The 22,412-nt window shown below is 43.6% G+C and overlaps 1 protein-coding gene across 1 annotated transcript in view; it reads left to right on the plus strand.

Annotated features, from left to right (window-relative positions):
• ABTB3 (ankyrin repeat and BTB domain containing 3) overlaps positions 1-22,412 on the plus strand; it is a 348,476-nt gene that overhangs the window by 215,927 nt on the left and 110,137 nt on the right. Inside the window, exon 4 of the mRNA XM_017888278.1 lies at positions 19,141-19,345. Coding sequence (XP_017743767.1) covers positions 19,141-19,345 — 205 coding nt within the window. The remainder of the gene's footprint in view (positions 1-19,140; positions 19,346-22,412) is intronic.

Raw genomic sequence — 22,412 nt, forward strand, 5'->3', positions numbered from 1 at the left:
AGAGAGAGAGGGAGGGAGGGAGGGAGGGAGGAAGGAAGGAAGGAAGGAAGGAAGGAAGGAAGAGAAAAAAGATTGCTGCATTTTTTACTGTACCTTTTTTATGTTTAGGTATGTTTAGATACACAAGTACTTCCCATTGTGTTACGATTGCCCACAGTATCAGGACAGACACATACTGTACAGGTTTGTAGCCTGAGAGTGATAGGCTACACGCTACAGCCTTGGTGTGCAGTAGGCTGTACCCCTGGGTTTGTGTAAGTGCAGTCTACGATGTTCATCCAACGATGAAATCGTCTAAGGACATATTTCTCAGAACCCATCCCTGTTGTGAATCAATGCTGGGCTGTATTTAGACAGGGGACCACCTCTGCGGACGGGGACTCCTCCTGGTAACCCTTGCCTGTTTCCTTAGGGCCTCGTATTAAAATCTAGAACTGTCTTGATCACCTGAAATGTCCAAAGCACTTATCTTTGTCCAGTCTGTTATGGCTTGAGGTAAAAACACATCCCCTATTTCTGGAGCACCTACTGTGTACCAGCTGCTTTGAATACCTTTAAGGTATTATTCTTCTCCTTTCACAGATAAGCAAACTGAGACTTAGGAAGGATAAATGTCTTGTCCAAGGCCACTCATCTAGTAAGTGGCAGTCATAATTAAAACCATTTTTTCTTTTTCCCTCTGCTGTGCTGTGTGCAAATCAGCTTTGTATTGTGAGCACCTAACACTATCACCCACAGCTCAGGAAATTTCCCTTGAATGTCAAGTGAATAAAGGAATGACCTAAAGTGAACTTGTCTGAGAAACAAAAACAGAAGAAAATGCTGCGAGTGGGACTCTTAATGAAACCCAGTCAGATAATAAATTTTCTATTGAGCTGAATTTTGAACTCAGGGACGTAGAGCTGAACCTATGCAGGTTCTAAAATATTTGACTGGTAAGCTAAATCAAGAGGCCACAAAAATCACCAAACTGACACCAGCTGGCAAGTCTTTGATCCTGAGCCCTGGGAAATTTGCCGGGCAATGCACATCACAGTTGACTTAGAGTCCGGTGGGCGGTCCAGGTCTTCTTCCCTGAACCAGTGAGTGGGGCTGGGGGAAGTAGGTCCACCCAATCCCCACAGGGCTGTGGGGAAGGAGAGGGGAAGCAGAGGCCCTGGCTTCTCTCCCTTTAGGACCAGTTTGCTTTTGCTCCCATCCAAGTCCATATTTGTGTCCTCTGAGACCTTGTCTTGGCTCTTCTGCCTGTCACTCAGCCTTGCCCCCAAGCTCCCAGTTACACCCCCAGCTGACAGTCGTTAATTATAGCGTTTGCTTTCTGTTTAAAGAAAAAAACAAACGAGGACTTCTTCATAAAATGTCTCTTCCTGTTGTCTTTTCACACTAGACTGTGAACTTGCTGTCCCCAGGCAGTTAGGCAATCAAAACAGGGCAATTGCTTTCCACTGCCAAAAAAGCTTTTCTGGGTTGTCTCTCCTCAGTGTCACCAGAAGAAAAGCAACCCCACAAAAAAAGCGCTTTTGCTTGGACAAAGTTGTCTTTCCCCTTGTTTGAAACGTAAGTGGGCTCTTTTCTGAGAGTCCCCTGCCTCCAGCCCCTGGGGTATACCTGTCATCTTCTCATGTGGCAAAGTGGCCACTGGCCTACTGATATTTCTTGAATATTCCACCCATGCCCCTACCACAAGGCCTTTGCACCTGCTGCTCCTTGTGCCTGAAAGCTCTTCCCCTAACATTCTCAAAGCTCCCTCACTTCATTCAAGCCTCTTCTAAAATGTCACCTCCTCAGAGATGCCCTCCGTGACTGCCCCACCCACCTACCCCTCCCCACATCACTCCCTATTCCCTCTTCTGCCTTAATTTTCTTCTTGCACTTGTTACTACCTGACATGCTATATATTTGTTTCTTTTCTGTCTCCCCCACCAAGACTGTAAATCCCATAAGAGTTGAGACTGTTTTTTTGAGACGGAGTCTCACTGTTGTCTCCCAGGCTGGAGGGCAATGGCGCAATCTCAGCTCACTGCAACCTCCGCCTCCTGGGTTCAAGCAATTCTTGTGCCTCAGCCTCCCGAGTAGCTGGGATTACAGGCATGCACTACCATGCCCGGCTAATTTTTGTATTTTTAGTAGAGACAGGGTTTCACCATGTTGGCCAGGCTGATCTCGAACTCTTGAGCTCAAGCGATCTGCCTGCCTCAGCCTCCCAAAGTGCTGAGATTACAGGTGTGAGCCACTGCATGTGGCTGAGACTTTTTTTTTCTTTTAAATATCACTGCATCCCCAATGCCCAAAACAATGTTCAGCACACAGTAGGACACAATAATAGTTGCTGAATGAGTTAATGAATGGCAAGCTTCCAGCTGAATCCAGAGGTTAGCCTTCTCTTACTGCATCTCTGTTCCTTCATCTCTCCTTCTCCATAAGAATAAATCTTTCATTACTCTGTACCTAATGACCTGGATTATATGTGGGTTTTTTTCTTTTCTTGTTTTTTTCTTTTTTTCTCAAGGAGAAGGGTTTCAGTCAGATGAGTTAAATAGCAGTTTATGATACTGCGGAGTGACTTGGTTTCCTCGTCTGTGCTGTGTGACTTAGGGCAAGTGACTTGATCACTCTGATTTCTGGTTTTATTGTCTGTGAGAAAAGGGTGACAATACCTCCTCTCTCAGGGTTGTGGGAGGTTTGGGAAATGTACTAGAGTAAGTGGTAGCTGGCCATGGACAGAAGGAAGAGTAGGGAAGGCAGTGAAGGTGCTGTAGCAGCATGGGTTTGGGCAGAAGGAGCCCACCATTGGAATTTGTGACTCTGTCCTAGAATGGTCACACCTGGCATGCAGGAACAATGGTTTCTTGGGGGCTCCACAGATGATCCTGAGTCAGGTAGGTTAGAGTAGCATTTCCCCAAGGGTGGCACTGGAAATGATAGTAGGTGATGCACAAAACACCTTCTAATTTAAATTGCAATATATTTTTATGAGTACTAGGACAATATTAGTTTTCCATTTATGGCACTGATATGAAATTTTCTCTTAAAATGAATTTATATGTGTGAAATAATTAGCCAATTTAAAGAAAAATATTAAGTAAATAAATTGTATCAGCAGCACACAGATATGAGACACATCATGATGGTGATTCCCAAATGGCTGATATTTGGGAAACATAGTTATTAGTGGACTGATTCTCAGGTAGGCTTCTAAAATCAAACTCCAACTCTCCAAACTCAGTTCAGTTAGTGACTATTGGATTTGTTGTTTTAGGATCATGACACTGACAAGGAAAGCAACAGATAGCACAGTGCCAACTCCATCTCCCATGGCCAGCCCTCCTCAGAGACATCTTTGGGACCTCTGACCTTGGGACTAGGCTGCTGCTGTTGCTACTGCTGCCGCTGATGGTGATGATGGTGGCAGTGATGGTGACAGTGATGGAGATGATGACGGTGGTCATGGTGATGATGATGGTGATAGTGATGATGATGATTATGGTGATAGTGATGATGATGGAGATGATGATGGTAGTGATGGTGATGATGACAGAGATGATGACTTTGCGTGGATGATGATTGGTGGATGTCTGACTGATTCGCATGGTGGCTGATGTATGATGGCTGATGCGCTGATGATGATGATGGTGAGATGATTTTATGGTGTGATAGGTGGATGCTAATGGAGATGCGTGGTGGATAGTGGCTGCATGGCTGATGATGATGGTGATGCATGAGGATGGAGATGAAGTGATGGGTGATAGTTGATGTAATGGAGATGGTCCGGTGGATGGTGGTTGATGGTGATGATGGGATGGTGATGATGATGATGGAGATGATCTGGATGGTGATAGTGATGAATGGAGACTGGTGGTGGATGGCTGGCTGATGGTGGATGATGATGGTGATGATGATGAGCGAGATGATTGATGGTGATAGTGATGTAATTGGAGATCGCGTGCCTGATGGGTGATTGGGGGGTTGATGATGGTGATGCGTGAGATGAGGGTGATGGGTGATGATGGATGGAGATTGATCGATGCGTGATGATGATGGTGATGATGATTGGGTGATGATGCATGATGGGAGATGATTTTCGAGATGATGATGGTGATAGTGAGTGTAACTGGAGATGGTGCTGATGGTGGTTGATTTGGTGATGATGGATGGTGATGATGATGATGAGATGCATGATGGGTGATAGCGATGTAATGCGAGATGGTGGCTGGATGGTGGTGGATGGCTGATGATGATCGGTGATTGCATGATCAGATGCGGAGGGATGATGATTGGTGATAGTGGCATGTAATGGAGATTGGTGGTGGATGGTGATGATGATGGTGATGGTGATGATGATGGTGATGGTGATGATGATGGAGATGATGATGGTGATGATGATGGTGATGGTGATGATGATGGTGATGGTGATGATGATGATGGAGATGATGATGGTGATGATAATGATGGTGATGATGATGGTGACGATGATGGAGATGATGGTGATGACGATAATAATGGAGATGATGATGGTGATGGTGATGATGTGACAGTGATGGTAATGATGACAGAGATGATAATCATTATGATGTACATGATGGTAATGATGATGGTGGTGGGGATGGTGATGAAGGTGAAGATGAAGATGATGGTGGTAGTGATACAAAGAATAATAGTACTGAATACTTCCTAAGTGCTTACAATGTACCAGACTCTGTTCCAAGTGCTTTAAATGCTTTATATGCATTTCTTCATTTAATGCTGTGACGTAGGTACTATTATTGCCCTAATTTTGCAGATGAAACAAAGGTTAGGTAGTTTATGTATATTATTTGTTTAATCCACAAAACAAATTCATTAGGTCATAATCATTCTCACTTACAGAGACATTAAATAACTCACCTAAGGTCACTCAGCTATTTAGTAGCAGGTTGGAGGCTCTCAGTCTGAGTATCAAGAGCATGTTCCTAACTAACCACATGCCACACTGCCTCCCCTTCCCGGAACAGGACAATGGATGAGGCATGGTCTCTGCTTTTGAGACTCAGTAGGGAAAGCAGATGTGTGGATAATTAACTGTGAAATGCAACAGAATTAAACACGTAATGTGTTAGACTTTATAAGCAGGATTTACAGGTATACAGAGAAAAGAGGGACTTGATTCTGACTAGGGACATCCTGGGGGGCTTCATGGAAGAAGTAGTATTTGGTCATAGCCTTGAAGGTCTTCAATTGTTAGGAGAATGCAGGAAAGGGCAATTAAACGTGGGAAAACAAGAACAGAAGAAGGGAGCCTGAAAATGCAGGGCAAGCTGAAAGGTGCTCTGAGGAGATGGTGAGACGGTTAGCTCAACCAAGGCAAAAGGCACCTGACCATCAGGCTTCCCAGTGCCTTGGGGAAGTGAATGAGTGGAGTAGGGGCTCAAAATGATTCTCGTCTTCTCCACTTCCTTTTGAATCTTCTTGTTTTGAGCTTTTTTAATGGAAGTTTTTGAGAGAGACAGAGGGAAAGATAAGTGTCTTCCACCCTCAACCTAGATGGAAGGTGCAAGAAAGTAAATGTCACCTCAGTAAGCTTATTATTCTGGTAAAACAGGTAGCACATGCCATAATTCAAAGTTCAGAAACTACAGAAAAATTGAACAGAATGTCACTGATAATCCCACTAGGAAGAAAAGTCCTTGGTCAACACTTTGGGGTTTTTTCTCCCTGGTGTTTACTTAGTACATAGTTTTTAATAACATAATCCTGATTATACTATATACAATTTTGAATTTTGCTCTTTTCTACTTAACATTTTAATATGAGGATTCTTTTTTTTTGGTATCACAGTTCTATGTAATCATTTCTAATGGCTGCATAAGTTTACTATTTTATCATGTGGATGTACTAGAGTTTATTTAATCATGCTTTTTATTTTTAAACACTTGTTTGTCAAATTTTGGATTCCATAAGTAAGGTTTGGGTGCAAATCCTTGTGCATGAAGATTTTGCTACATTTTGAATTCAAATATTGGGACAGATTCCCAGAAATGGAATTACTGAGTCAGGAGTTATGAATAGTTGTTAGTACCTTTGCTACATAATGCTAAATTGCTTCAAGATGGACCGAGAGCTGGCCAAGGCTTCATTGGGCTGCCTTTGAAAGAGGGACTCCAATTATTTGGAGTGAAGAGCACAGACCTTAGAGTCAGACAGACCTGGGTTGAAATCTTGTCTGCCTCTTATTAACCCTGTAACCTTGGGCCTGTTTTCTTGTCTGCAAAACATTGTTCCTTAACTTTGGCACTGTTGTCATTTTGAACTAAATTATTTGTTGTGAGAACTGTCCTGTGCATTGTAACATGTTTAGCAGTATCTCTAACCTCTAGATGCCAGTAGCAAACACCTGGATGTGACAATCAAAATGTCTCCAGACACTGCCAAATGTTCCCTGGGAGGCAAAAGCAACCCAGTTGAGGATTACTACTGTGAAATTGAAATGATATTAATACATACCTTATAGAGCACTGTTAGGATTAAAAACAATGTATATTAAATACTTTTCACAGCACGTGATACAGCTTTTACTATTGTTACTAGTAATAGTGCTAATAATAGTTTCTCACTGCTGAATGCTACAGAAAGGACTCTGGAGAGGACAGGCTGGATTAGCTCAAAGGCCAGTCCCAACACTAGGAGCCTCTGGTTCTTTGATTCTTTGGCCAATCATCCAGCGATGTCTCCGTTCCTCTCAATCCAGAGGTCAGAGAGTGGCCTGCTATTTAGAACACCTGCAATGCTAGTTACAGGAAAACCCCTCAGCCCTCACAGGACCCAAGCCTAGCACAGGGAGATGCCTAGAGTCCAGGAAACTGCATTATTCTGGAGAGGGGATTCACTCTTGGATAGTCCCTCCCTTCTCCCTACTCCTGCAAAACCAAGCTGCTGCAGCATAGCACCAATTTGAGAGCAGTCATTACTAGACTACATCCTGCCCTGGAACCCAGTAACCCCTGCATCTCCACACCCTTGGGACTCAGCTAACATCTCCCACGTCCACTCAGAAGTCTGCAGCATTGCAACACCAGCTGGACCCAGCAGTGCAGCCACATCCTCAGCACCTAAGCCCAGTCAGTGCCCTATGCCATGGGGAACAGGTAGTCTTGCACATCAGGGAGGCTGCCTCCAGGACATAGGAAGCCAAAGCACACACTCCCCAGTACTTGAGAGCTTCCTGCCCCAGGGCTACCACCAATAGCAAATTTGCCCCCTTCAGTGGTCCCACACATCACTCAGGGACCTAAAGACAAGACCACCAGCATCAGTACCCAAACACAGCACCCAAGAGGCTGAGGATCAGCTCACCCAGGGTCTACCATCACCAGTACCCATGTGTGCCATTCAAGGGCCCCAGGACAGGCCCAACCAGGGCCCACTGCCATTGCTGTCCAGTGAAACTGCCTCTTCAGTGGTGGGACCACCATGCACCTTTGTGCGCCATCCAGGAGCCCAAGGACTGGCCCATCCAGCATCCTTGTCCCCAGCAAAACCATACCACATCCATCACAAACAACTACAGTCTGAGTTAGTGAGGAACATGCAGACACTGCTGACGTTGACTACAGCGGAAGAAATCATACAAAGGCTACACTGCTGGACCCACCCAGAATCAAGCCAAAGAATCCTACCCAACTAACACTATAGATACATCTACAGCAAAAAGTCTTTCCTTGCAAAAGCTACTCCATAAAATTATAAAAAGCAACTGCATAGGAAGCCTATTTAATAAAATAATAGCTGAAAACTTCAAAAGTCCTGTGAGTGATATAGGTGACATTCAGATAAGGTAGCTCAAAGATCTCCAAATAGATTAAACCCGAAAAGATCCCCTCTGGGGAACATTATAGTCAAACTGGCAAATGTCAAAGACACAGAAAAAATTTGAAAGAGCAAGCTAAAAGCATCCAGCTACATATAAGGGAATTCCCGTCAAACTAGCAACAGATTTCTCAGCAGAAGCCTTACAGGACAGGAAAGAATGGGATGATATATTCAAAGTGCTGAAAGGAAAAAAAAATCCTGCCAGCCAAGAAGACTATATCCAGCAATGCTATATTTTAGAAATGAAGGAGAAATAGCCTTCCCAGGACAACAACAAACTGAGGGAATTTACCACCTCTATGCCTGCCCTACAAGAAATGCTGAAGGGAGCCCTACATCTGAAAGTAAAAGGATAATATCTACCCTCATAAAAATACATGAATGTATAAAACTCACTGATAAAGCAAATACACAAATGAGAAACAAAAGGATCAAATATTACTACTACAGAAAACCACCAAACTGCAAAGCTAAGCAATAAGCGAGGAAGAAATATATACAATATAATATACAATATAAAAAACAATCAGAAAACAATTAACAAAATGACAGGAGTAAGTTTTCACCTATCATTAACAACCTTGAATGTAAATAGTTTAAATCTCCAATTAAAAGGTATAGACTGGCTGAAAGAATAAAAAAAGCAAGACCCAGCTATGTGCTGCCCGCAGGAAACTCACTTCACCTGTAGAGACACACGTAGACTGAAAGTGAAGGGATGGAAAAAGATGTTCTACACAAACAGAAACCAAAAGCTTACAACAGTAGCTGTATTTATTTCAGACAAAAATAGACTTTAAGTCAAAAAAAAAAAAAACACATAAAAAGAGACAAAGAAGGTCATTATACAATGATAAAGGAATCCTTTCAGCAAGAGAATATAACAGTTTTAAATATATATGTACCCAACACCAGAGCACCCAGATATATAAAACAAACATTATTAGCTAAAGGGAGAGATTTACTGCAATACAATAATAGTAGAGGACTTCAACACCCCACTTTCAGTAATGGACAGATCATCCAGACAGAAAAATCAACAAAGAAACATCAGAGTTAAACTGCACTTTAAGCCAAATGGATTTAACAGACATTATACAACTTTTTACCCAACAGCCATAGAATACACATTTTTTGCAACAACACATGGAATATTCTCCAGTTTAGACCATATGTTAGGTCACAAAACAAGTCTTGACAAATTTTTAAAAACTGAAATCATATCAAGTATCTTTTCAGACCACAAAGGACTAACACTAGAATAACAAAGAAATAACGAGGAACTTTGGAAATACGTGGACATTAAACAACATGCTTCTAAATGACCAATGGGTCAATGAAGAAATTTGAAAAGAATTAAAGAGCCACCCGCAGTGACATGCATCTGTAGCTCCAGCTACTCAGGAGGCTGAGGCAGGAGGATCACCAGAGCCAAGGGGTTTGAGGCTATAGTGTTCTACGGTCACAACTGTGAATAGCCACTTCATTCCAGGCTGGGCAACATAGCAATACCCTGTCTCTCAAAAAAAAAAAAAAATTAAGAAATTCCTTGACACAAATAAAAAGGGAAGCACAACATACCAAGATCTATAGTGTACACAAAAATCAGTGCCAAGAGAAAAGTTTATAGCAATAAACACCTACATCAAAATGAGTAGAAAGATTTTTAATAAACTGCCTAACAATGCACTTTAAGGAACTAGAAAAGCAAGAAGAAAGCAAACCCAAAATTAGTGGAAGGAAAAAAAAATAATAAAGATCAGAGCAGAAATAAATGAAATAGAGACTAAAAAACAATACAAAAGATCAACAAAATTGACAGTTTTTTGAAAGGATAAACAAAATTGACAAACCTTTAGCTAGACTAAGAAATAAACAGAGAAGTCCCAAATAAATAAAATTAGGGACAAAAAGGAGGCGTTACAACTGATATGACAGAAATACAAAGGATCATTAGAGACAATTATGAACAACTATACACCAACAGATTGGAAAGCTTAGAGGAAATGGATAAATTCCTGGACACCTACCACCTACCAAGATTGGACCATGAATAAATAGAAAACCTAAACATAACAGTAACAAGTAATGAGGTTGACTCAGTAATAAACATTCTCCTAACAAAGAAAAGCTCAGGACTGAATGGCTTTACTGCTGAATTCTACCAAACTTTTAAAGAAGAATTGACACCAATTTTTCTCAAACTATTCCAAAAAAACTTGAAGAGAAGTGAATTCTTCCTAACTCATTCTACAATGCCAATATCATCCTAATACTAAAACCAGACAAAATCACAACAGAAAAGAAAATTATAGATCAATATCTTCAGTGAACATAAATGCAAAAATCCCAACAAAATACTAGCAAAGCCAATTCAGCAGCACATTGGCAAAATAATACATCATAATCTAGTTGGATGAATCCTAGAAATACAAGGATAGTTCAGCATATGCAAATCAATAAACACACACATCACATCAGCAGAATAAAGAACAAAAGCCATGTGAGTATCTCAATAGAGGCAGAAAATGCATGTGACAAAATTCAACATCCCTAAACTGTCAACAAATTAGGCATAGAAGGAACAAGCCTCAACACAGTGAAGGCCATATATGACACACCCACAAATAACATTATATTTAATGGGGAAAAATCTGAAAGCCTTTGCCCTAAGAAATGGTACAAGGATGCCCACTTTCTCGAAAAAGAGAAAATCACTCTTTTTCGAATTGTACTGGAAGCCCTAACAAGCAATTAGGCAAGAGAAAGAAATGGCATCCACATCAAAAAACAGGAAGTAAAATGGCCCCTCTTTGCAAATGGCATGATCTTATATTTAGAAAAATCTAAAGACTCCACCAAAAAACGGTTAGAACTGAGTAACAAATTCAGTAAAGTTGCAGGATACAAAATCAACATACAAAAATCAGTAGTATTTCTATATGCCGATAACAAACTAGTTGAAAACAAACCAAGAAAGCAATCCCATATGACCAACCGATCTTACAATAGCACAAAAAAAAAAAAAAAAAAGAAAAAAAAAAAAAAACAAAAAAAAAAAAAAAAAAAAAAAAAAAAAAAAAAAAAATACTAGGGAATTTAAGCAAGGAGGTGAAAGATCTCTACAATAAAAACTACAAAACACTGATGAAAGAATTGAACACGGAAAATGGAAAGACATTCCATGCTTATGGTTTGGAATAATTAACATTGGAAAATTACCACCCTACCCAAAGAAATCCACAGTCAGTGCAATCCTTATCAAAACACCAATGACATTCTTCAAAGAAATAGAGAAAAGACACCTTAAGGTTTATATGGAAACACAAAAAACCCTAAACAGCCAAAACAATCCTAAGCAAAAAGAGGAGGCATCATACTACTTGACTTTAAAGTATACTAAGCAATAGTAACCAAAACAGCATGGTATTGGTATGAAAACAGACACATAGACCAATGGAACAGAATAGAGAATCCAGAAATAAATCCATATTTCCAGCCAACTGATTTTCAACAAAGGGACCAAGAATGTATATTAGGGAAAGGACACTCTTTTCAATAAATGGTGCTGGGGAAACTGGATATCCATATCCAGAAAAATGAAACCAGATCCCTATCTCTCACCATATACGAAAATCAGCTCAAAATGGATAAAGACTTAAATGCAAGGCCTGAAATGTAAAACTCCTAGAAGAAAACATAGGGGAAATGCTTCAGGACATTGGTCTAGGCAAACATTTTAGAGGTAAGACTTCAAAAGTACAGGCAACAGAACCAAAAATAGATAAATGAGCCTATATCAAATGAAAAAGCTTCTGTGCATCAAAGGAAACAATTAACAAATTGAAGAGACAGTCTTTGGAGTGGAAGAAAATAGTTGCAAACTATTCACCTGACAAAGGACTAATGTCCAGAATAGACAAGGAACTGAACCGCAAATATATATATATATATGATTTTAAAATGTGCAAAAGATCTAAATAGACATTTCTCAAAAGAAGACATACAAACAGCCAACAAGTATATTTTTAAATGCTTAACATCAATAATCATCAAGGAAATGCAAATCAAAACCACACTGAGATATCTCACCCCAGTTAGAATGGCTGTTATCAAAAAGAAAAAATAACAAATACTGGCAAGGATGTAGAGCAAAGGGAATCCTCACACACTATTAGTGGGAATGTAAATTAGTACAGCCATTATGGAGAACAGTGTGGAGGAGCCTCAAAAAACTAAAAATAGAACTGCCATATGATCCAACAATTCTACTTCTGGGCATTTATCCAAAGGAACAAAAATTAGAATATCCAAGATATGTCTGCACCCTCATGTTTATTGTAACACTATTTATAAAACCAAGATATGGATCAACCTATGATGAGTTCATCAACAGATGAATGGATAAGGAAAATGTGTATATATACACAATGGAATACCACTCAACCATTAAAAATGAAATCCTGTCCTTCATGGCGACGTGGATGAAACTGGAGAACGATATATTAAATAAAATAAGTCAGGCACAGAAAGATAAATACCATATGATCTTCTTTGTAGATGGAATCATAAAAAAATTGAGCCCGTAGAAGTAGAGACTAACATTATAGTTATTAGAAGGCGGGAAGAGTAGCTGGGATAAGAGGATAGGAAGAGGTTGGTTATGGATACAAAATTACAGCTAGATCAAGAACCAAGTTCTAATGTCCTCTGCCACTGTAGGGTGAATATAGTTAACAATAATGTATTGTATATGTTCAGAAAACTAGAAGAGAGGATTTTGAATGTTCCAAGCACAAAGACATGATAAATGTTTGAGGTGATGGATATGGTAATTACCCTGATTTGATCATCATACATTATGTACATGTATCAAAATATCACTGTGTACTCCATAAATATGTGCAATTCTTATGTGTCAACTGAAAAGGAAGAAAAAGAAATAGAATCGCTCCTCACATCTTCCTGATGGCAGCCTTCCCCCTTGGCTTTCCCTTTGCCCTCCCTTGCTCACTCCAGGCTGTCTGCAGCACAGCCTTCCTCCCAGAGGACAGTGAGTGTCAACATGGCTCAGTTACCGGGCAGCCCACCCCCTTCAAACTGCTTCTCTCTGGGGGCAGTGGAGGCCAGGTCTACCTCAGATCTGGCCAACCTCAGAGCTTCTCAGACTCTGCCCTCTAAATGCAGATTCACAGGAATTCCAGCCTCTGCGCCCTGCAGTTTTTTCAGAGTCCCCAGGTGGCATCTGATGTGTAACCACCACTTCTTCCTGCCAGGCTGTGGCCCAGCTTGGGGCTGCCCACAGCCTGCAGCCTTGGCCTCCTGTGAACCTGCATGAGCCTATGGTTGGGGCTGCCTTGGACGACCCTGACCTCCCAGCCAAGGGCAGGACTGGGAAGTCTCCAGGCCTCTCCAAAGCTACTGGCATCAACCCTGCCTTCATGGTCTATGCGGCTCTTCCCTACTCTATGCCCACCAAGAATGCCACCACCAACAGACACCAGTGGAAGGGATGCTGAGCTGTTCTGCCAAAACCCTGGGGATGCAGAAGCAGCTTGGCATCTCCGGAGGCCTCACTGTGTCAGCGCTGCTCCCAGGGCATGAAGACCTCTGCCTTCACTGGGCAGTGTGGTGTGGGGGAGAGCCAGATGGCAGCAGCTTCCAGGCCAGTTCTTGGACTCAGTGGCAGTGTACTTTCAGTCTTATTAGTTCTCTGTGCCTCACTCTCCTCATTTGTGAGATGAATATACTAGCAGGACCTGCCCACTGGGTCATGTGGCACTTAAATCGGTGTAACAGGTATAAAGTGCTGAGAATTATCCTGCACACAGGAAGCACTAGCTGCTGGTTTGCTGTCATCCACCTTAGCCTCCTCAGGTGACCTCAGAGCTCAGCTGCCTGAGCTCCTCCTCCTTTTCACAGCTTTCAGGGAGCAGCTCTTTCAGCTCTGCCAGGGGCTAGGCAGGAAGTCTGATCAGAGAAGCCAGGTTTCTGTTGATTTCGGCACCAGCTTCCTTCCGGGCCTCCCTGGTTGTTGAGTTGCTTCTTCCACCCCTCCAGGCTCTTCCTGCTCGGTGATTTCTTACAGCCTCTTTGGTCACTTATGCAGGTTGACCCATCTGCCACCCCACTGTCCTCCAGACAGACACCAACGGGACAGACTCTGAGAACCCCAAGCTGGAAGCTCTGTTCCATCAGCAGAGGCCGACCAATCTCCTGAGCCCCCACCCCACCAAGTGGGCCCCACTCTGGAGTGTGCGATGGCACCAACTTTGGGAGATGTTTGGGATTTGAGCCTCAGACTCTTCATCAGAATTTTTAGGGGCCCCACCCAAAAGTGGGTTCTAGATTTGTGGCTTTTTGGAGGCACTGTGTTGTAGTGACAACACAAGCCAACATTGTATGTCCAACTCCAGGTTGGAGTCACAGTCTGCCACTTGCTGAGTGACGCCTGGGCTAGTTGCCTCCTCCCTCAATTTTCCCATCTCTGAAATTGATATAATAATACCCACCTCATGTGGCTCTTACATAAATCAAAGCAGAAAACGTGTCTAAATGTCCAGAGACATGGTAGGTGCTCTGCATATTGGGGCTTCTACCTCTGCTGTCTCCGTTTCCTCTACTCTAAGTCACTGTCCTCATCGGAAAATTAAAAACATTGTCACAGTGCCTGATCCCACCCCAGGCCTCTATCTTTGAGTTTTCTTCTAGATCCCTTCCCAACTTTCACTGATTGGGAGCTCTTATTCTGACCAGTGGTTGGAGCTTCCCCTTACTAGGCTAGAGTGATGTGAATGCCTGGAGGCAGGCACCCAGCTTAACTTCCTTTTTTTTCTTCCTCCCAGGGAGTGCAATCTCTAAAAGATGAGAATGGAGAGAAAAAGGAAGCAGTAGCAGCTAGGGATCTCAGTGCCCAAAGGGACTCCAGGGGTGAGCAGCTTTGCAGTGTAGAGTCCTAAAAAGTCAACCGCAGCATGAAGCAGCATATCAGGTGCTCAGGATTCAGGTTGCTGGCAGGACTATCCCTCTCTGTCCCATGTACCCAGCATCCTGGTCTCACCACTCAGAAAGGAAGAGCAGGTAGGCCATGAGTCCAGGAGAACTGCTTATTCAATACCAAGTGTGCCAGGCATTTGCACATTTTGCACTTAACCCTCATAACCACCTGAGAGGTGAAGATTATTCCTCACCTGAGAGGTCAAGTGACTCACCTGTGTTTACACAGGCTGGAGCTGAGATTTGAACTCTTTCCTTTGACCCCTACCTAACTTTCGGCAGTAGTTCTCCACGTTTTCCATCTGCAGCTGCCCTTGTGTCTTCCCTGTGATCTGCCTCTAAAAAAGAATGTCCTTCCTTGATGCTTTTAAAATTTTTCTTGGATGAATTTTCCAGCTGTGGGAAATGGAGAGTGGAGAGGCAGGCTCAGGGCTGGGTATGTGAAGATGCAGACAGATGTAAGGATGTAACCCCCTGCGTTAGTCTATTCGTGCTGCTCTAACAAAACTCCTGAGACTGGAGGATTTATAAAGAACAGAAATGTGTTTTCTCATAGTTCTGGAGGCTGGGAAGTTCAAGATCAATACACCAGCCAGGTCAAGGTCAAGTGGTCTGGCTCTCTTTGCCTCCAAGATGGTGGCTTGTTGCCATGTCCTCATATGGCAGGAGGTGGAAGGGCAAGAGAAGAGTGTTCCAGCTCCAGAAGAGAGACAGAGAGAGAGAGAGAGAATTTACCTTTCCTGTGCCTTTTTGTTCTCTCCAGGTCTTGGCCACTTGGATGGTGCCTGCCCACATTGGGTGAGGACAGGTCTTCCTCACTCAGTCCACTGATTCAAATGCCAGTTTCTTCTGAAAACACTCTCACAGACACACCCAGAAATAATGCATTACCAGCTATCTAGGTATCCCTAAATCCAGTCAAGTTGACTCCTAAAATTAACCATCATACCGCCTGCTGCCATCTGCTCAAGGCCCTGATCTGTTGGCCAGGCACTGAGCTCAGTGGATTATAGTCTAGTTAGGCTGTCCTGACAAAGCCTTAGGACTTAGATAACATAGAGCTTTCCTTTATTTTGACAACTCCTAATAGAAATAGGGGCTGCTTGTGGCTCACTCCTATAATCCCAGTACTTTGGGAGGCTGAGGCAGGAGGATCACTTGAGGCCAGAAGTTCAAGGCTAGGCTGGGTACAAAAGCAAGACTCCATCTCCACTACAAAAAATTAAAAAATTAAAAATTAAAAAATAGCCAGGCATGGTGGCTTGTGACTGTAGTTCCAGCTACTTGGGAGGCTTCTGTGGGAGGATCACTTGAGCCCAGGCTACAGTGAGCTATGGTCGCCCTGCTGCACTCCAGCCTGGGTGACAGATTGTCTCTTTAAAAAAGGGGGGGAAAAATAGTAGCTGCTTGGAATCTTGTCTTGAGAAGGACTTTAAGGCTGCATCTATAATCAATCAATCAAGAACTCTGTGAACCTCATTCCCATAGTCAACCCCGCTAAAGCTGGTGAACAGTCCTCTTGTCAGTCATCTTTTGAAGTAGTAGCCCCTCCCTCAGGCAGGAAACAGGAAGCCAGGAGATGAGTCCTAAGCCTTTGGAAGAGCAACTCCTGCCTCTCACTTTGCCTCACTTACTCGAGTTTGAATGTTAGGTAAATGTGTCACGTTGAAATGTACAGCAAGATGGTGGAGAAGGGGTGAGATCTAAAGGCCTGGTTTCAGCTGAACAATGAGAGGGGATGGGGAAGACACAGCCCCCCAACAGGGGCTAGCATCATGTCAGATATTGTATTAGTCAGCATTCTCCAGAGAAACAGAACCAACAGGATTTCTCTCTCTCTCTTTCTCTGTAGAGAAAAAGACTGAGAAAGTCATTTATTTTAAGGAATTGGCTTATGCGATTATGGGAGCTGGCAAGTCCAAAATTTTGCAGTGCAGGCCAGCAGGTTGGAGATTCTAGTAGAAGATGTTGCAGTCTGGAGGCAGAATGCTTTCCCCTTCGGGGAACTTCAGTCTTTTCTCTTAAGGCCTTCAATTAATTGGATGAGGCCCACCCACATTGTGGAAGGTAATCTGCTTTTCTCAAAGTCTATTGATTTGAATGTTAATTACATCTAAAAAATACCTTCATAAGGGAACAATAGACTCTAGGGCCTACCTGAGGGTAGGGGATGAGGGGCATGAAGATTGAAAACTACCTGTCTCGTACTATGCTGTTTACCTGGTGACAAAACAATCTGTACACCACACCCCTGCAACATGCAATTTACTCATGTTACAAACCTGCATGTGTAACCCCGGACCTAAAATAAAAGTTGGAAAGAAAAAAAAAGAAAACCTTCTTTAGAGCAACATCTAGACTAGTGTTTGATCAAACAACTGGGTACCATGGCCTGGCCAAGTTGACACATAAAATTTACCATCACTGGCCAGGCACCGGTGGCTCACGCCTGTAATCCCAGTACTTTGGGAGGCCAAGGCAGGTGGATCACCTGAGGTCTGGAGTTCGAGGCCAGCCTGGCCAACATGGTGAAACCTCATCTCTACTAAAAATACAAAAAAATTAGCCAGGAGTGGTGGTGCATGCCTGTAATCCCAGCTACTCAGGAGACTGAGGCAGGAGAATTGCTTGAACTCGGGAGGCAGGGGTTGCAGTGAGCCGAGATCGCGCCACTGCACCCCAGTCTGGGCAACAGAGTGAGACTCCGTCTCAAAAAAAAAAAAAAATTAACCATCACGGATACCTTAGTCGACTGTCTCCCAAGGTATGCAACACATTCTGATGTGCATGAGAGGATCATAAGTGGGACAGGACCAGTGCATTAAATAATATTGATTATAGAGTGATTATTTTAAATTCATTTGAATCTTAATTACTTTAAAAAGAAAGGCTCCATTTGATATGAGCCCTTAACACTTCTCTAACACCTGTTATTTATAAAAAGGAAAACAGGGCCAGAATTCAGCTAGAAATTAATTACATTTGATCCTTGAACAATGTGGGACTTAAGGGCACTGAACCCCCATGAAGTCAAAACTCTCTGTGTAACTTTTGACTCCCCAAAAGCTTACTACTAATATCCCACTGTTGACCAGAAGCCTTACTGATAACATAAACAGCCCATTAACATGTATTTTATGTTGTATTCTTATATATGATATTCTTACAATATGTAAGCTTGAGAAAAGAAAAAACTATTAAGGAAACCATAAAGAAGACAAAATATATTTGCTATTAATGAAGTGGAAGTGGATCATCATAAAGGTCATCATCCTTGTCATCTTCATGTTGAGTAGGCCCAGGAGGAGAAGGAAGAGGAAGGGTTGGTCTTGTTGTATCATGGGTGGCCGAGGTGGAAGAAAATCCATATATAAGTGGATCCACGCAGTTCCAGCCTGCATTGTTCAAGGGTGAACTGTAAACTGTTTTGTTGTCATCAAATTTACTTTTATAGGGCCAACATGGTGGCTCATGCCTGTAATCCTAGCACTTTGAGAGGCAGAGGCAGGCAGATCACCTGAGGTTAGGAGTTCGAGGGCAGCCTAGCCAACATGGTGAAACACCATCTCTACTAAAATTACAAAAATGAACCGGTTGTGGTGGCAGGCACCTGTAGTCCCAGCAACTCAAGAGGCTGTGGCAGGAGAATCGATTGAACCCGGGAGGCAGAAGTTACAGTGAGTGGAGATCATGCCACTGCACTCCAGCCTGGGCAACAAAGACTCCATCTCAAAAAAAAAAGAAAAGTACAGTGTGATAACCAAGTCAAGGCAGGGGTGACTCCAGAGGGGGTTTCCTAGAGGAATTAATTTATAAGCAGATACCTGGATGATCAGTAGGAGTTAGCCTGGAGAAGAAGAGGGAGAGAATGTTCTGGGCAGAGGGAATAGCATATGCACAAGGCTCAGGGGCAAGAGAGAGCATAGCCCATTCTTATGACTACCGTTAAAGCAGTGTTGGCCACAACATAGAGGGTGTGTCACAAGGCGAGGGAGGCAGTACTCAAGAACGGGACGCAAAAAGCTTCCTGCACCTTGTTAGAAACATTGGGTTCCAGAAGGGCAGGGTTAAAATGATCTTAGCAGCCCTCTGTGCTTGAAACAGCACCCCAGATTCAGTAACTTATGCCAAATAAATGAATCCATTCCTCTCTGCTTGGTGTGTAACTTCAAGGTCTCATGGACCATTTCATTTAAGTAAGGGACTGCAAGGACCAGAGTCTCTACAGAGATCTTCAGGTACAGTTTCTCTGCCAGTGTTGGCTGCCTGGAGGATCTGAAATCTTCCTTCTGTCCACAGGTGACCTGGTGTCCCGTGCAATGCATCACCTGCAGCCCCTCAATGCCAAGCACCACGGCAATGGCACCCCCCTGCACCACAAGCAGGGGGCGCTGTACTGGGAGCCTGAGGCCCTGTACACCCTTTGCTATTTCATGCACTGCCCGCAAATGGAATGGGAAAACCCCAACGTGGAGCCTTCCAAAGTCAACCTCCAGGTGGAAAGGTAAGAAATGCCTTGCCTTGTGGTGTGTGGGTACTGCCTCCAGGGTGGGGCAAGTGTCCAAATGGGGAGGATGATGGGGGTAGAAAGGACTCACTTCCTAAAACTTGCCAGAGTGGTCCGGTGGGAACCTTGCACCCTGAGTGGGTATCTTAGACCTGTGTAGGGGTCCTTGAAATGGGTTTTTATAGGGCTGGTTCTGTTTGGGATAAAACTGGCCTGTCAGATAAGTGGGTCTGCAAATTCTGGAGGGGTAAGGGCCTCTGCAATGAAGGTGGTTTCCTCATGAAGGCAGTCTTGGGGGACGCCACCACCTCGCGTGGGAGTTATCTTCATCTTCATTCATCCTGGCTGCCCTGGGACCCAGGAGAACCAGAAGCACCTATTCAGCCAGAAGTGGGCCTCTCGGGTGTGCAAGGGGCTTGATTGCCCAGGGGGAGGCAGTGCGACTGTTCTTTGAAGCTGAATCCTCATGGGGAAGGAAGGAACTGGGAGAGGACCCGGAGACTGCCTGGAGGCCTCCTCTCTGCCTCCCCACTTCCTTTAGCGAGGGGTTCATAGATCCTCTCCCCACAGTGCCTCACGAATCAGGCCCCTCCTCCATACAGACCCATTTACTCTAAGTACTGTAGGTGTGACCCATTTATCAAAAAGAGTGGTTAAGAAAGCAGGCTCTGTGATCCCAACTGCCTAGGTTCAAATCCAGGCTCTTCTAATTAAAAGCTGGGGATCCTTGGGAAAGGCATCTGCAAAATAGGGATACAAAGAGTAAATCCTACATAGGGTTGTTTGAAAATTAAATAAATTGAACAGTGCCCAGCACATAGTAGGTGCTCAATAAATGTTAAATTTTATTATTGTTGTTGTAGATATGATCTACATATAGCTGAACAACTCCCAACTTGGGCTCCTACAGTTTTCCTTTCTGTTACTTGGTGCCAAGTGGTTTTGGAAAGCTCATTGGATGCTCTGTTTCTGCCAGATGCATTGGGGCTGAATTGGGCTCTCTTACAAAACCATGTCTCTTGGCTTTCAGTTAAGGGAAAAGGATGGAACATAGGCTATATGGAGATTGCTCTTTCTTTTTTTCTTTTCCTTTTTTTTTTTTTTTTTTTTTCTGAGACAGAGTCTGTCTGTCACCCAGGCTAGATAGAGTGCAGTGGCATGATCTCTGCTCACTGCAACCTCTGCCTCCCGGCTCAAGTGATTCTCATTCCTCAGCCCCCCAAGTAGCTGGGATTACAGTCACACCCCACCACACTCAGCTAATATTTACATTTTTTTGTAGAAACAGGGTTTCACCATGTTGCCCAGGCTGGTTCCAAACCCTGGGCTCTAGTAATCCTCCTGCCTCAGCCTCCCAAAGTGCTGGGATAGGAGTGAGCAATCATGCCAGGCTACTTCTTCTTTTTCTTTAAGAATCCCAATTTAACACCAATATTTCAATCCAGTCTGGAGTTAACTTAATCAGGAAATTAACTCCTTAAATTACTCAAGTCTCCTGCCATCCACAACAAATCAGTCAGTACCTTGTGCATATTTTCACATGCAAACATGCCCAAAATGGAGAAGTGGTAAGATGCCCATGGCAAAAAAATAATCATTCAGACACACCGAAACTTTGCTGTCTCTGGGTACAAATGCTAAGAGTTGAAAGAATGGAAACCACTGGCCTCACCTATGGGGTGTCTAGCTCTTCACCCTCAGCCCCGACAGCCTGTCCAGTAGTGCCGTTTCTGTGGCTCAGCTCCCTCATGTCATCTCCTGCTCCCACCTCCATGCAGATGAGCCCCTCTCCCCACTGCGGCTAGACACTGCCTCCTCTGAGCTCCAGAACCTTCTCATCCCACTCGGCCGACTTCCAGTTTCCACTGTCAGGTCTCATACTTGCAGGCTGATTCTTCTTCTCCTAGCACCTTTTTCTCTTCTGCCTCACACTTACCGTAATTTGTAACTATGTGTGTATTTCTGTGTTTATTTATTGCCTGTAAAGCTTCATGAAGGCAGAGAACACATCTGTTTTAGCCATCACTCCTCAGTTGATGCCAAACTCAACATCTGGAGCAGAATGGGAAGTCCACAAATATTTGTAGAATGAAAGGATGAGCAAACCTATTGATGTAAGTGCCCATGGGACATTTCCATCTGGAGAGCTCAGACTACTTCAAAACTACAGCCTTCAGCTCTCCCCCAAAACCCACTATTCCTCCTTTCTCCCCAGGCTCTAAGAATGGTACCACCATTGGCCTCATCGCCCTGGTCAGAAAACTGAGGCTTGACTGGCACTCCTTCCTCTCCCTCACCATCTCCAGCTGGTCAGCAGGTCTTATTGAGGCTGCATCAGTGAGATTTCTTTATTCCTTCCCTGCTAGACCACAGCCACTCTATGGTTCAGGACCCCATCTTTTCTACTTCAGTTTCTACTTTTGATGTCTACATGGTCTGCCTGCATGTGAGCTTTAATAGTCCTCTGACCTTGGGAGGCTGAGGTGGGTGGATCACCTGAGGTCAGGAGTTTGAGACCAGCCTGGCCAACTTGGTGAAACCCCGTCTCTACTAAAAATACAAAAAATTAGCTGGGCATGGTGGCACACACCTTTAGTCTTAGCTACTCAGGGTGCTGAGGCAGGAGAATCACTTGAACCCAGGAGGTGGAGGTAGCAGTGAGCCAAGACCATGCTACTGCACTCCAGCCTGGGTGACAGAGTGAGATTCCATCTCAAAATAAATTTAAATTAAATTTAAAAATCCTCTGACCAAGACTGGGCACAGTGGCTCACACTTGTAATCCCAGCACTTTGGTAGGCTGAGGCACGTGGATGATTTGAGATGAGGAGTTCCAGACTGACCAGCCTGGGCAACATGGCAAGACCCCATCTCTACGAAAAATACAAAAATTCGCTGGGTGTGGTGGCGCTTGTCTGTAGTCCCAGCTACTTAAGGGGCTGAAGCAGGAGGATTGCTTGAGCCTGGGAGGTCGAGGTTGCAGTGAGCTGAGATTGCACCACTGTACTCCAACCTGGGTCACAAAGTAAGACCTTGTCTCGAAGAAGAAGAAAAAGAAGAAGAA

Source organism: Rhinopithecus bieti, unplaced genomic scaffold (assembly GCF_001698545.2).
Source record: "Rhinopithecus bieti isolate Rb0 unplaced genomic scaffold, ASM169854v2 scaffold_17930, whole genome shotgun sequence".
NCBI lineage: Eukaryota > Metazoa > Chordata > Mammalia > Primates > Cercopithecidae > Rhinopithecus > Rhinopithecus bieti.